The sequence below is a fragment of the Bufo gargarizans genome, chromosome 4, assembly GCF_014858855.1.
Source record: "Bufo gargarizans isolate SCDJY-AF-19 chromosome 4, ASM1485885v1, whole genome shotgun sequence".
In the NCBI taxonomy this organism is placed as follows: Eukaryota; Metazoa; Chordata; class Amphibia; order Anura; family Bufonidae; genus Bufo; species Bufo gargarizans.
The window spans coordinates 191,924,954-191,939,359 of record NC_058083.1 but is presented as its reverse complement, the minus strand read 5'-3'; the positions used below and the strand labels follow the sequence as shown (position 1 = coordinate 191,939,359).

The 14,406-nt window shown below is 45.4% G+C and overlaps 1 protein-coding gene across 1 annotated transcript in view; it reads right to left on the bottom strand.

Annotated features, from left to right (window-relative positions):
• Positions 1 to 8,523: 8,523 nt before the first annotated feature.
• LSG1 (large 60S subunit nuclear export GTPase 1) overlaps positions 8,524 to 14,406 on the bottom strand; it is a 34,770-nt gene continuing 28,887 nt past the window's right edge. Inside the window, exons 12-14 of the mRNA XM_044290298.1 lie at positions 12,833 to 12,912; positions 12,562 to 12,735; positions 8,524 to 8,876 (exon numbers count right to left, since the gene is read on the bottom strand). Coding sequence (XP_044146233.1) covers positions 8,697 to 8,876; positions 12,562 to 12,735; positions 12,833 to 12,912 — 434 coding nt within the window. The 3' untranslated portion in view covers positions 8,524 to 8,696. The remainder of the gene's footprint in view (positions 8,877 to 12,561; positions 12,736 to 12,832; positions 12,913 to 14,406) is intronic.

Below are 14,406 nucleotides of genomic sequence, written 5' to 3'. Positions count from 1 at the left end.
GTTATTTTTTGGCCATATCCCAGTCTAATTCTGTCACTAAATCCATACCGGTCACCCAGCGCCTAAATACTAGGCCTCAAATTTATATCCCGCTAAATCTGTCGTTACCGCTGTACTGTTGTGGCTGGGCAAGTTATTTAGTGTCCGTCAAAGCACATTTTTTGTTCAGGGTTGAAATACAATTCCCAATTTAGCAATTTCATAATTTAGTGGTTTCTGCTATATCAGAGCTATTTGAAATCTATCCCTAAAAGGGTATATAATATTCAAGGTGCACATAGGGTCATTCAGAATAACTTCACACACACGCTACTGTGCATTTCCAAGTCTAATTCTGTCACTAAATCCATACCGGTCACCCAGCGCCTAAATACTAGGCCTCAAATTTATATCCCGCTAAATCTCTCGTTACCGCTGTCCTGTTGTGGATGGGAAAGTTATTTAGTGTCCGTCAAAGCACATTTTTTGTTCTGGGTTGAAATACAATTCCCAATTTAGCAATTTCATAATTTAGTGGTTTCTGCTATATCAGAGCTATTTGAAATCTATCCCTAAAAGGGTATATAATATTCAAGGTGCACATAGGGTCATTCAGAATAACTTCACACACACGCTACTGTGCATTTCCAAGTCTAATTCTGTTAGTAAATCCATACCAGTCACCCAGCGCCTAAATACTAGGCCTCAAATTTATATCCCGCTAAATCTCTCGTTACCGCTGTACTGTTGTGGATGGGAAAGTTATTTAGTGTCCGTCAAAGCACATTTTTTTGTTCTGGGTTGAAATACAATTCCCAATTTAGCAATTTCATAATTTAGTGGTTTCTGCTATATCAGAGCTATTTGAAATCTATCCCTAAAAGGGTATATAATATTCAAGGTGCACATAGGGTCATTCAGAATAACTTCACACACACGCTACTGTGCATTTCCAAGTCTAATTCTGTCACTAAATCCATACCGGTCACCCAGCGCCTAAATACTAGGCCTCAAATTTATATCCCGCTGAATTTGAATACAATACATTGGGCCAAATAATATTTTTGTTGTTGTGGTGAACCATAACAATGAGGAAAACATCTAGTAAGGGACGCGGACGTGGACATGGTCGTGGTGGTGTTAGTGGACCCTCTGGTGCTGGGAGAGGACGTGGCCGTTCTGCCACATCCACACGTCCTAGTGTACCAACTACCTCAGGTCCCAGTAGCCGCCAGAATTTACAGCGATATATGGTGGGGCCCAATGCCGTTCTAAGGATGGTAAGGCCTGAGCAGGTACAGGCATTAGTCAATTGGGTGGCCGACAGTGGATCCAGCACGTTCACATTATCTCCCACCCAGTCTTCTGCAGAAAGCGCACAGATGGCGCCTGAAAACCAACCCCATCAGTCTGTCACATCACCCCCATGCATACCAGGGAAACTGTCTGAGCCTCAAGTTATGCAGCAGTCTCTTATGCTGTTTGAAGACTCCGCTGGCAGGGTTTCCCAAGGGCATCCACCTAGCCCTTCCCCAGCGGTGAAAGACATAGAATGCACTGACGCACAACCACTTATGTTTCCTGATGATGAGGACATGGGAATACCACCTCAGCATGTCTCTGATGATGACGAAACACAGGTGCCAACTGCTGCGTCTTTCTGCAGTGTGCAGACTGAACAGGAGGTCAGGGATCAAGACTGGGTGGAAGACGATGCAGGGGACGATGAGGTCCTAGACCCCACATGGAATGAAGGTCGTGCCACTGACTTTCACAGTTCGGAGGAAGAGGCAGTGGTGAGACCGAGCCAACAGCGTAGCAAAAGAGGGAGCAGTGGGCAAAAGCAGAACACCCGCCGCCAAGAGACTCCGCCTGCTACTGACCGCCGCCATCTGGGACCGAGCACCCCCAAAGGCAGCTTCAAGGAGTTCCCTGGCATAGCACTTCTTCAAACAATGTGCTGACGACAAGACCCGAGTGGTTTGCACGCTGTGCCATCAGAGCCTGAAGCGAGGCATTAACGTTCTGAACCTGAGCACAACCTGCATGACCAGGCACCTGCATGCAAAGCATGAACTGCAGTGGAGTAAACACCTTAAAACCAAGGAAGTCACTCAGGCTCCCCCTGCTACCTCTTCTGCTGCTGCCGCCTCAGCCTCTTCTGCTGCTGCCGCCTCGGCCTCTTCCTCCGCCTCTGGAGGAACGTTGGCACCTGCCGCCCAGCAAACAGGGGATGTACCACCAACACCACCACCACCTCCGTCACCAAGCGTCTCAACCATGTCACACGGCAGCGTTCAGCTCTCCATCTCACAAACATTTGAGAGAAAGCGTAAATTCCCACCTAGCCACCCTCGATCCCTGGCCCTGAATGCCAGCATTTCTAAACTACTGGCCTATGAAATGCTGTCATTTAGGCTGGTGGACACAGACAGCTTCAAACAGCTCATGTCGCTTGCTGTCCCACAGTATGTTGTTCCCAGCCGCCACTACTTCTCCAAGAGAGCCGTGCCTTCCCTGCACAACCAAGTATCCGATAAAATCAAGTGTGCACTGCGCAACGCCATCTGTAGCAAGGTCCACCTAACCACAGATACGTGGACCAGTAAGCACGGCCAGGGACACTATATCTCCCTAACTGCACACTGGGTAAATGTAGTGGCAGCTGGGCCCCAGGCGGAGAGCTGTTTGACGCACGTCCTTCCGCCGCCAAGGATCGCAGGGCAACATTCTTTGCCTCCTGTTGCCACCTCCTCCTTCTCGGCTTCCTCCTCCTCTTCTTCCACCTGCTCATCCAGTCAGCCACACACCTTCACCACCAACTTCAGCACAGCCCGGGGTAAACGTCAGCAGGCCATTCTGAAACTCATATGTTTGGGGGACAGGCCCCACACCGCACAGGAGTTGTGGCGGGGTATAGAACAACAGACCGACGAGTGGTTGCTGCCGGTGAGCCTCAAGCCCGGCCTGGTGGTGTGTGATAATGGGCGAAATCTCGTTGCAGCTCTGGGACTAGCCAATTTGACGCACATCCCTTGCTTGGCGCATGTGCTGAATTTGGTGGTGCAGAAGTTCATTCACAACTACCCTGACATGTCAGAGCTGCTGCATAAAGTGCGGGCCGTCTGTTCGCGCTTCCGGCGTTCAAATCCTGCTGCTGCTCGCCTGTCTGCGCTACAGCGTAACTTCGGCCTTCCCGCTCACCGCCTCATATGCGACGTGCCCACCAGGTGGAACTCCACCTTGCACATGCTGGACAGACTGTGCGAGCAGCAGCAGGCCATAGTGGAGTTTCAGCTGCAGCACGCACGGGTCAGTCGCACTACAGAACAGCACCACTTCACCACCAATGACTGGGCCTCCATGCGAGACCTGTGTGCCCTGTTGCGCTGTTTCGAGTACTCCACCAACATGGCTAGTGGCGATGACGCCGTTATCAGCGTTACAATACCACTTCTATGTCTCCTTGAGAAAACACTTAGGGCGATGATGGAAGAGGAGGTGGCCCAGGAGGAGGAGGAGAAGAGGGGTCATTTTTAGCACTTTCAGGCCAGTCTCTTCGAAGTGACTCAGAGGGAGGTTTTTGGCAACAGCAGAGGCCAGGTACAAATGTGGCCAGCCAGGGCCCACTACTGGAGGACGAGGATGAGGTGGAGGAGGATGAGGATGAAGCATGGTCACAGCAGGGTGGCACCCAACGCAGCTCGGGTCCATCACTGGTGCGTGGCTGGGGGGAAAGGCAGGACAATGACGATACGCCTCCCACAGAGGACAGCTTGTCCTTACCCCTGGGCAGCCTGGCACACATGAGCGACTACATGCTGCAGTGCCTGCGCAACGACAGCAGAGTTGCCCACATTTTAACCTGTGCGGACTACTGGGTTGCCACCCTGCTGGATCCACGCTACAAAGACAATGTGCCCACCTTACTTCCTGCACTGGAGCGTGATAGGAAGATGCGCGAGTACAAGCGCACGTTGGTAGAAGCGCTACTGAGAGCATTCCCAAATGTCACAGGGGAACAAGTGGAAGCCCAAGGCCAAGGCAGAGGAGGAGCAAGAGGTCGCCAAGGCAGCTGTGTCACGGCCAGCTCCTCTGAGGGCAGGGTTAGCATGGCAGAGATGTGGAAAACTTTTGTCAACACGCCACAGCTAACTGCACCACCACCTGATACGCAACGTGTTAGCAGGAGGCAACATTTCACTAACATGGTGGAACAGTACATGTGCACACCCCTCCACGTACTGACTGATGGTTCGGCCCCATTCAACTTCTGGGTCTCTAAATTGTCCACGTGGCCAGAGCTAGCCTTTTATGCCTTGGAGGTGCTGGCCTGCCCGGCGGCCAGCGTTTTGTCTGAACGTGTATTCAGCACGGCAGGGGGCGTCATTACAGACAAACGCAGCTGCCTGTCTACAGCCAATGTGGACAAGCTGACGTTCATAAAAATGAACCAGGCATGGATCCCACAGGATCGGTCCGTCCCTTGTCCAGATTAGACATTAACTACCTCCCCTTAACCATATATTATTGGACTCCAGGGCACTTCCTCATTCAATCCTATTTTTATTTTCATTTTACCATTATATTGCGAGGCTACCCAAAGTTGAATGAACCTCTCCTCTGTCTGGGTGCCTGGGCCTAAATACAGGTCCTTCTCGAAAAATTAGCATATTGTGATAAAGTTCATTATTTTCTGTAATGTACTGATAAACATTAGACTTTCATATATTTTAGATTCATTACACACCAACTGAATTAGTTCAAGCCTTTTATTGTTTTAATATTGATGATTTTGGCATACAGCTCATGAAAACCCACATTTCCTATCTAAAAAAATTAGCATATTTCATCCGACCAAAAAAATAAAAGTGTTTTTAATACAAAAAAAGTCAACCTTCAAATAATTATGTTCAGTTATGCACTCAATACTTGGTCAGGAATCCTTTTGCAGAAATGGCTGCTTCAATGCGGCGTGGCATGGAGGCAATCAGCCTGTGGCACTGCTGAGGTGTTATGGAGGCCCAGGATGCTTCGATAGCGGCCTTAAGCTCATCCAGAGTGTTGGGTCTTGCGTCTCTCAACTTTCTCTTCCCAATATCCCACAGATTCTCTATGGGGTTCAGATCAGGAGAGTTGGCAGGCCAATTGAGCACAGTAATACCATGGTCAGTAAACCATTTACCAGTGGTTTTGGCACTGTGAGCAGGTGCCAGGTCGTGCTGAAAAATGAAATCTTCATCTCCATAAAGCTTCTCAGCAGATGGAAGCATGAAGTGCTCCAAAATCTCCTGATAGCTAGCTGCATTGACCCTGCCCTTGATAAAACACAGTGGACCAACACCAGCAGCTGACATGGCACCCCAGACCATCACTGACTGTGGGTACTTGACACTGGACTTCAGGCATTTTGGCATTTCCCTCTCCCCAGTCTTCCTCCAGACTCTGGCACCTTGATTTCCGAATGACATGCAACAGTCCAGTGCTGCTTCTCTGTAGCCCAGGTCAGGCGCTTCTGCCGCTGTTTCTGGTTCAAAAGTGGCTTGACCTGGGGAATGCGGCACCTGTAGCCCATTTCCTGCACACGCCTGTACACGGTGGCTCTGGATGTTTCTACTCCAGACTCAGTCCACTGCTTCCGCAGGTCCCCCAAGGTCTGGAATCGGTCCTTCTCCACAATCTTCCTCAGGGTCCGGTCACCTCTTCTCGTTGTGCAGCATTTTCTGCCACACTTTTTCCTTCCCACAGACTTCCCACTGAGGTGCCTTGATACAGCACTCTGGGAACAGCCTATTCGTTCAGAAATTTCTTTCTGTGTCTTACCCTCTTGCTTGAGGGTGTCAATGATGGCCTTCTGGACAGCAGTCAGGTTGGCAGTCTTACCCATGATTGCGGTTTTGAGTAATGAACCAGGCTGGGAGTTTTTAAAAGCCTCAGGAATCTTTTGAAGGTGTTTAGAGTTAATTAGTTGATTCAGATGATTAGGTTAATAGCTCGTTTAGAGAACCTTTTCATGATATGCTAATTTTTTGAGATAGGAATTTTGGGTTTTCATGAGCTGTATGCCAAAATCATCAATATTAAAACAATAAAAGGCTTGAACTACTTCAGTTGGTGTGTAATGAATCTAAAATATATGAAAGTCGAATGTTTATCAGTACATTACAGAAAATAATGAACTTTATCACAATATGCTAATTTTTTGAGAAGGACCTGTATATGCCAATGGACTGTTCCAATGTTGGGTGACGTGAAGCCTGATTCTCTGCTATGACATGCAGACTGATTCTCTGCTGACATGAAGCCAGATCCTCTGTTACGGGACCTCTCTCCTCTGCCTGGGTGCTGGGCCCAAATTTATGACAATGGACTGTTGCAGTGGTGGGTGACGTGAAGCCTGATTCTCTGCTATGACATGAAGACTAATTCTCTGCTGACATGAAGCCAGATTGTCTGTTACGGGACCTCTCTCCTCTGCCTGGGTGCTGGGCCTAAATTTATGACAATGGACTGTTGCACTGGTGGCTGACGTGAAGCCTGATTCTCTGCTGACATGAAGCCAGATTGTCTGTTACGGGACCTCTCTCCTCTGCCTGGGTGCTGGGCCTAAATATATGCCAATGGACTGTTGCAGTGGTGGCTGACGTGAAGCCTGATTCTCTGCTATGACATGCAGACTGATTCTCTGCTGACATGAAGCCAGATCCTCTGTTACGGGACCTCTCTCCTCTGCCTGGGTGCTGGGCCTAAATTTATGAAAATGGACTGTTGCAGTGGTGGGTGACGTGAAGCCTGATTCTCTGCTATGATATGAAGACTGATTCTCTGCTGACATGAAGCCAGATTCTCTGTTACGGGACCTCTCTCCTCTGCCTGGGTGCCGGGGCCTAAATATCTGAGAATGGACTGTTCCAGTGGTGGGTGACGGGAAGCCAGATTCTCTGCTATGGGACCTCTCTCCAATTGATTTTGGTTAATTTTTATTTATTTAATTTTTATTTTAATTCATTTCCCTATCCACATTTGTTTGCAGGGGATTTACCTACATGTTGCTGCCTTTTGCAGCCCTCTAGCCCTTTCCTGGGCTGTTTTACAGCCGTTTTAGTGCCGAACACGAACATTTCCGGGAAGTTCGGCCGAACTTCTCGAACCCGAACATCCAGGTGTTCGCTCAACTCTAGTTACCTGTCCACAGTCCTGCTGTGCCCCATTCCAGGCCACTTCCGGTCCCCAGCATTGACACATTCAAACAGAGATGAAGCAGTGGTCATGGGACCATGCCACTTCCTGGTCTTGTGGGGACAGGAAGTGGCTGGGAAAAGGGCAATGGCGTGGGCATGGCTGGAGCACGTACAGGTGTGTTTTTTTTTTGTTTTTTTTAATGAAGTACACATTAAGAACATAGGAGTTGTCAGCTCCTAGGCTGGACAAACCCTTTAAGACATAATTTGCATATTGATTAAACAGTGTTTTTCTCAGAATTGCCGCCATGGATGGCTGTGGGAACAGCAGAGAAGGCAGGGACAGTCTTCCCCATCGCTCAACCAGTGCTGTGTATATAAAGTGGGAAGCTGCAATGCCACTTATTGCTCCAGTCCTAGCGATCATGTGATCGCTGAAGTTCAGGAGTCTGTGCAAGCTGCTGCGTCTTAACAGACCCGGATCAGTTCTGTGGTGTGGTTGTAGAACCTCTCTGGGGTCTGTATTCAGCAATAAATGCAAATAAAAAAATTGAATGTTAAAATGTCCCCAAAGGTCTTCTTATGGGGAGCAAAAAGCGTAACATAAAAAAAAGACAAAAAACGCAATCACATGCCACATTGCATTTTCTAGATCTGGACCCAGTGACCATGACCCAAACATCCTATATATCAAAATGACCGTTATGCGAAGGGTACACCATAAAAAAAAATTATATATTAGTTGCATGTTTTGCTATTAAACAAAAACTTAAAAAAAAAAAGTTCATTTTTAAACATTTTTAAAAATACTAAAATAAACAATACATAAAAAAAGCACAGAAAAAAAAAAGTCACAAAAATTATTTACATAACAGAGCGGAAAAAAAAATTATGGCTTTCAATGACGCGTTTACAAAAAAAAAAAAATTCGGGGGTGGGGGGGGGGGGTTCTGAGTTCTAAAGGACCCAGTCTTAAACTGGTGAACTACACCTGGTTCCTATGTACACAGGTGCATTTCAAGACTTAATTTCTTCTGTATTTTTGCCCAAACAGAATCTGCTCTATTGTACAAAGTCCTACCAGAACTGAACTACCTGGAGTCATATGAGTGCAGGCGAATCATGTCAAGGAAGTGTAGCAGCTACCTATGAAAATTCTGGTGTCCTTCTCCTTCCATAAGGATGACAACTGATGAAACCAGCTGATATTAGAACACTATCAGACATGGGGCTCACTGTGCTGTCTAATGTTCTGTTTGTGAGTAGTTTTGCTAAATGGCTGACAGATCTTACAAATGTGTACAAGCCACTGACCATGGTCTTTGTGCCAACTTTAAAAATAAAGAAATATTACAGTAGTAAATAATTTGGCCCCTGGAATGGTGGTCGAGTTTATTGCACACAGCAGTTACTGACATGACAGGATTGCACATCTGCAATTGGGGAATAGAATTTGGAATATAAAAAATCAGATTGTGTTCATATTTTTAAAATATACAGCGCTGTTCTAGGTTTCAGCAGTCCTTGATTTCATATTCATGCATCCAAGTGCTTGTTAAGTCTGCGCACTTTCTCTTTCTTATTTCGGTTTCCATGCTTTTTCCAGGGCTTTCCTGAAAGTGTCTCTGCGCTGGTTGTAGTTAATGGTACAGGACCGCTGCCAGGCTTGTAGCCCATTACAGACTGCACGCCTTTGGTCAGAGCTCTGACGTTTTCCTAGAAGAAAAAAGAAAAGAAAAGAAGTTAGCTAAAATTAAAATGAGGTAATATCGTCTTCTAAGTACGTGTATCACTTACAAAAAACCTCACCAACCTACATCATAGAACAACAGTTGTCCATAGGAAACAACAGTCTATACCATTGTAAACAATGAGGAAACTCACAACAAAGGTCATCATAGTAAATGACCAAGTTTATTGAAATTGCATAGTTGCCCTTAAAGGCCATGTACACCTTCGGAGGCATACATCGTGTGCACGGGAGTACACAGCATCATAGATTATAATGATGCTGTGCTCATCGGGCTGCCCGAGGAACTATTGTCCCACACTCATATGATATTATGAGAACGGGACAATAGCCCCGCGGGCGGCCCAATGCGCACAGAATCATAGTAACCTATGATACTGTGCGCTCCTGTGCGCACAATGTATGCCGCTCCGGGATATATGGCCTACTCACGGACCGTATGTCTCGGAAGGCATACGGTCGTGTGCAAGAGGCCTAACTGTGTGACTGGTACTTTCACTTTGTGCTGGTCTAATAACCCTCATCTCTAAACTACGGAGAGTTCATAAAAACATATTTAAGCCACATTCTTATCAGTAAGATAACTGAGCTATATGAGTGTTTATATGGTTAGAGAGCAGAGATAAGGAGTCCATCAGCTCCCCAATTGACAGAAAAGAGAAAATCCACAGGCTGCTACAAGAGCATCTCCGCTATGTACAAAAAAAAAAAAAAAAAAAAAAAAAAAAAAAAAAGGACTCCATATTTTTTATAAAAAACAATTGAGAAAGATCAGCTAGAAGGAATAGCTGGGGTCTGTATAGAACAATGCTAATAAAAATATGCAGGTCAATACCTATTTCCTGTCACATCTCCACACCATATTATACCAGTTAGGCTACTTTCACACTTGCGTTCAGAGCGGATCCGTCTGGTGTCTCCACAGACGGATCCGCTCCTATAATGAAGACGATGGGATCAGTTCAGAACCGATCAGTCTGCATTATAGGTTAGAAAAAATTCTAAAAAAAAAAGTGTGAAAGTTGCTCAGACGGATCCGCCCAGACTTTCAATGTAAAGTCAATGGGGGACGGATCAGTTTGAAAATTGAGCCATATTGTGTCAACTTCAAACGGATCCGTCCCCATTGACTTACATTGTAAGTCTGGACGGATCCGTTTGCCTCCGCACGGCCAGGCGGACATCCGAACGCTGCAAGCAGCTTTTGGGTGTCCACCTGCTGAGCGGAGGACAAACAGCGCCAGGCTGATGTATTCTGAGCGGATCCGCATCCACTCAGAATGCATTAGGGCAGTACGGATGCGTTCGGGCCGCTGTGAGAGCCTTCAAACAGAACTCACAAGCGGAGCCCCGAACGCTAGTGTGAAAGTAGCCGTACAACAAATCTGGTGAGGCTAACTAAAGGGTAACAAACCCATTCATGCAAATGTCACATAAGGGTGTTAAAGACGTTGTAAAAGCAGATGTCTCGAAATCTTAAAGAAAAGACATCAAGCTACTATGTTACGAACGTACGGACGTTCCCGCGACAGGTGGCAGGAGATCTGCGAGACTGGCAACACGTGGTTTGATCTGACATGTTTTCCTTTTGGATCAAATGACGTCTGTTGTTTCTGGTGCTTGCCACACCTTCTTTCCCCAGGTGTGGCTATTGTGGTCATTTTACCTTTTCTATTTATTGTTGTTTCTCCCACTATGCTGTGCGGTTTATAGCTTCTGTTGGCCTTGTGGTTAGCTTGTGTTTGGTTCTCGGCTGAGTTCCTGGTGCTACCAAAGCTTAATTGATGATAAGTGTTTACTTTCCCTTTTGTATTTTGTTTCTATACTGTATATGTGTGTGTTGCCTTTCCCTGTTTGTCATTAGGCCTGAGGGAGACTCCTGTTAGTCCTTCCCTTTGGAGGAACAGGTAGACTCAGTCCTGATATTAGTTCCAGGGTCCTATAGGGTAAGATGGGATTCTAGGTATCCGGTGTATGAACTTGCCTACCTTTGGGGCCTGTTCATACTGGTAGTCTGCCAAGACTAGAGTTAGGGTTTTCTCTAGGAGGTGTCCATCTTTCTTCCTTAGTTTCCAGGCCTTATTCCGGTATTCCCTTTCCCTTCTATGCTCGGTGGGGTGTTTTCCTCCCACACACGAGTGTTACATACCAATTGTACATATCCTGAGACATGGCTGGTATAGAGAATACAGCCCCAAGGGCTAGCACCTCAATGCAGATTTCACCTCAACAGGCATCGTCAGAAGGTGCTTTCCTTTTTATTTATTTTTATAATATTGAAGTGCAACCATGCAATTTCAATTTTCTCTGATCACTTAAGCAGATTTGGCTGATTTCAGGATGTAAATAAATTAAGTTTGCTTTGCAGCATTTCTATTGAACACGTTTTTTCTAGACTTTTATTTATTTATTAGAAGTCCCCTAAGAAGCTGCATTGAAACTATGTGAAGCAGTTGTGCGCTCTAGTCCCCCCTGGACTTGACTTGCCCAAGTGACCCACCTCAGCCTGGAACTGGCGGGCCAGACATTTCATGTGTGTCGAGGTTAGGAAAATAAAGTCGACAGCAGAGAGTCCAGGATCAGCATCAGGGGATTGGTAAGGAGAGTAATGATTCTTTACCATTTGTAACCTATTCCACACTTTTTTTTTTTTTTTATAAAATAATTTCCCTGGAAAATCATTGAAGGGTTGTCCAGTTTAAGAAAAACATGGCTGCTTTATTTAAAAAAAACAGATACAAACCTGTCCATGGGATGTGCTCGATACTGCAGCTCAGCTCCATTGAAGTGAATGGTGTTGAGCTGTAATACCTCACACAACTTGTAGACAGGTGTGGTCCTATTTCTGGAGGAAGGCAGCCATCTACATTTCTACATTTTGTAGCATTGTCTAATTCTCTGTTGCAATTTCCCAAATTTTAAGGGGTTTTTGAGATTTTTATACTGATGACCTATCCACAGGATAGGTCATCAGTATCTGATTGGTGGGGGTCCAACTCCCGGGACCCCCACCGATCAGCAGCTTGAGAAGGCACTGGCGCTTCTGTAAGTGCTGCAGCCTTCTCTCTGCTTACCAAGAATAGCGCAGTACATTGTATAGCTGCTATGCTTGGTATCAAGCTCAGCCTCATTCACTTCAATGGGGTTCAGCTGTTCCTAGACCACGTGACACATTAACGTGCCGTCAGTGGCCTAGGAAAAGCTGTGAGAAGGCTGCTGCCTTCTCAAACAACTGATTTGCGTGGGTCTCAGCTCCATACAGTATTAGAATGTATTGGCTCCAATGAGCCAGAGTTATTACTTTGCAAAGTCTTGCGGGCCTTTGCGTAATAACTTCATAAATTGATTTCTACTGTAAAAAAAACATTTCCCGAAGTCGGATTCGGTTCTAAGGTACCACTTGGAACCAAACCCGAGTTCAGGAAATGTTTTTTTTTTTTTACAGTATGAATTTATGAAGTTATTACGCAAAGTCCCACAAGACTTTGCAAAGTAATAACTTTGGCTCATCTGAGCCAATACATTCTAATACTGTCCAGTATTGAAACAAAGTTTTATGCAAAGCCACCTGAAATGTTTCATCCAAAGCCGATTCGCTCATCCCTAGTCATCAGTATAAAAATTCGGAAAATAGGGATTCGAAAACTATACCTGATGAAAAAAGGTTTTGTCCACCACATTCTCGATATGTTTGACTTTCCTGCGGCCATGACCCTTTGCCTCTGCCATGCCATCTAACACATTTGTTTCGCTATGCAGGGAATTTCGAGGCTGGAAGTCTGAAGGATCTATACCAGGTGGAGGATGACAATACAGCAGTTTACCCTAAAATATACAAAGCATTTCATTTAGATATTCTGCTTCGATTCCGATAAATTCTAACTATATATGTATAAAGAAATACCAAACCCTGTTGACGCACATTGACATAGTCCTTTAATATATACCGTGCCGACCTTGGCTGATCAGGCTGTCCATGGGCAGTCATAAAACCTCTCATATCTGTAAAAACAAAACAATATGGGGTAGAAAGAGTAGGTAGTGAGATATAGGAAGGGACAATGAGGAATTATTATGTAGTGTGCATAACAGAACCTTGGCTGGATGAGTCCCAAATGTGGAGGGTTATACAGTGTTTAGAAATCGAGATTTTATTTTTGGGCTAAATCGCCCAGCACTACATCTGTGGTATGTACAATATTTGAAGGCATTCTAATTCTGCATCTACATGCTGCTCATTAGTGGAGGTGAAGCACTGTATTTACATGTGGAGATCACCTTCACTCTAGGAGGCTACTGCTATCGTTCATCCCCATACAGATTTATTAAACATTATTATGGAGGCGGCCATCTTGCCTGAGCTGTTCTTAACAGCATTTAGAAAGAATTAAGAAAACTGCCCCTTGGGAAATTGACACAATGGTCAGGAAGGGACCTCCTTGACTTCTATGAGAGAGACTTCTAGACATACTCTGTGACCTGTGCAGAGGTGATTGTACAAGGAAAGGATAGATAACATTTGACAATTGCCTATCATGAATGGTGGATCCTGTCTCATCTATACTCAGAGGTGATATCATTACAGGCAGGATTAGAATGACAGATAAGCAGGTAACCGTTGTAACGTGATCTGTACAGATCAAGAAGTGCCACCAGTTAGGCAGGATTATATGTTTTTTTCTTAAATATCGATAGGGAAATAAAAAAAAAAAATAGCATAAAAAAATTCTTAAAAAATGTGTTAAACATAAAAACGTTATTTAAACAATAGACCATTTTCTGATGACAAATTCCCTTTAAGAGATGAGCTGCAGAAGTATACAACAGTGAAAAATGTATAACTGATAACAAGCATGGATTCATACAAAACAGGCTGTGCCTAACCCACATGCAGGGTTTCCATCAGGAGGTAAGTGTAAATGTGGATGCTGGTCATGTGGCAGATGCGATATCCAGATTTTGCAAAAGCATTTGATACAATGACACACAAGAGCCTTGTGCTGAAGCTACAAAAGCAGGGACTGGGGGATATAGGTAAAGAATTGGTTATGGGACAGAAAACAAAGAGGGATAGTAAATGGTACATACTCAAAATGGGCTGAAATCAGCAATGGGGTACCACAAGGATCTGTGTTAGGTCCAGTGCACTTTAAACTCTATCACTGATCTTGTAGGAGTGTGAGAGTATCAGTTTTTGGTGATGACTAGAGATGAGCGAACTTCTGTTTTAAGTTCGGCGTCTAAAGTTCGGGGGCGGGTTAGCGGAGAATCCCGATCTGGAACCGGATATGGATTCCGACTTCCGTTGTGGTCCGTGGTAGCGGAATCAATAATCGGCCATTATTGATTCCGCTACCACGGACCACAACGGAAGTCGGAATCCATATCCGGTTCCAGATCGGGATTCTCCGCTAACCCGCCCCCGAACTTTAGACGCCGAACTTAAAACAGAAGTTCGCTCATCTCTAGTGATGACATAAAACTGTGTAGGATACT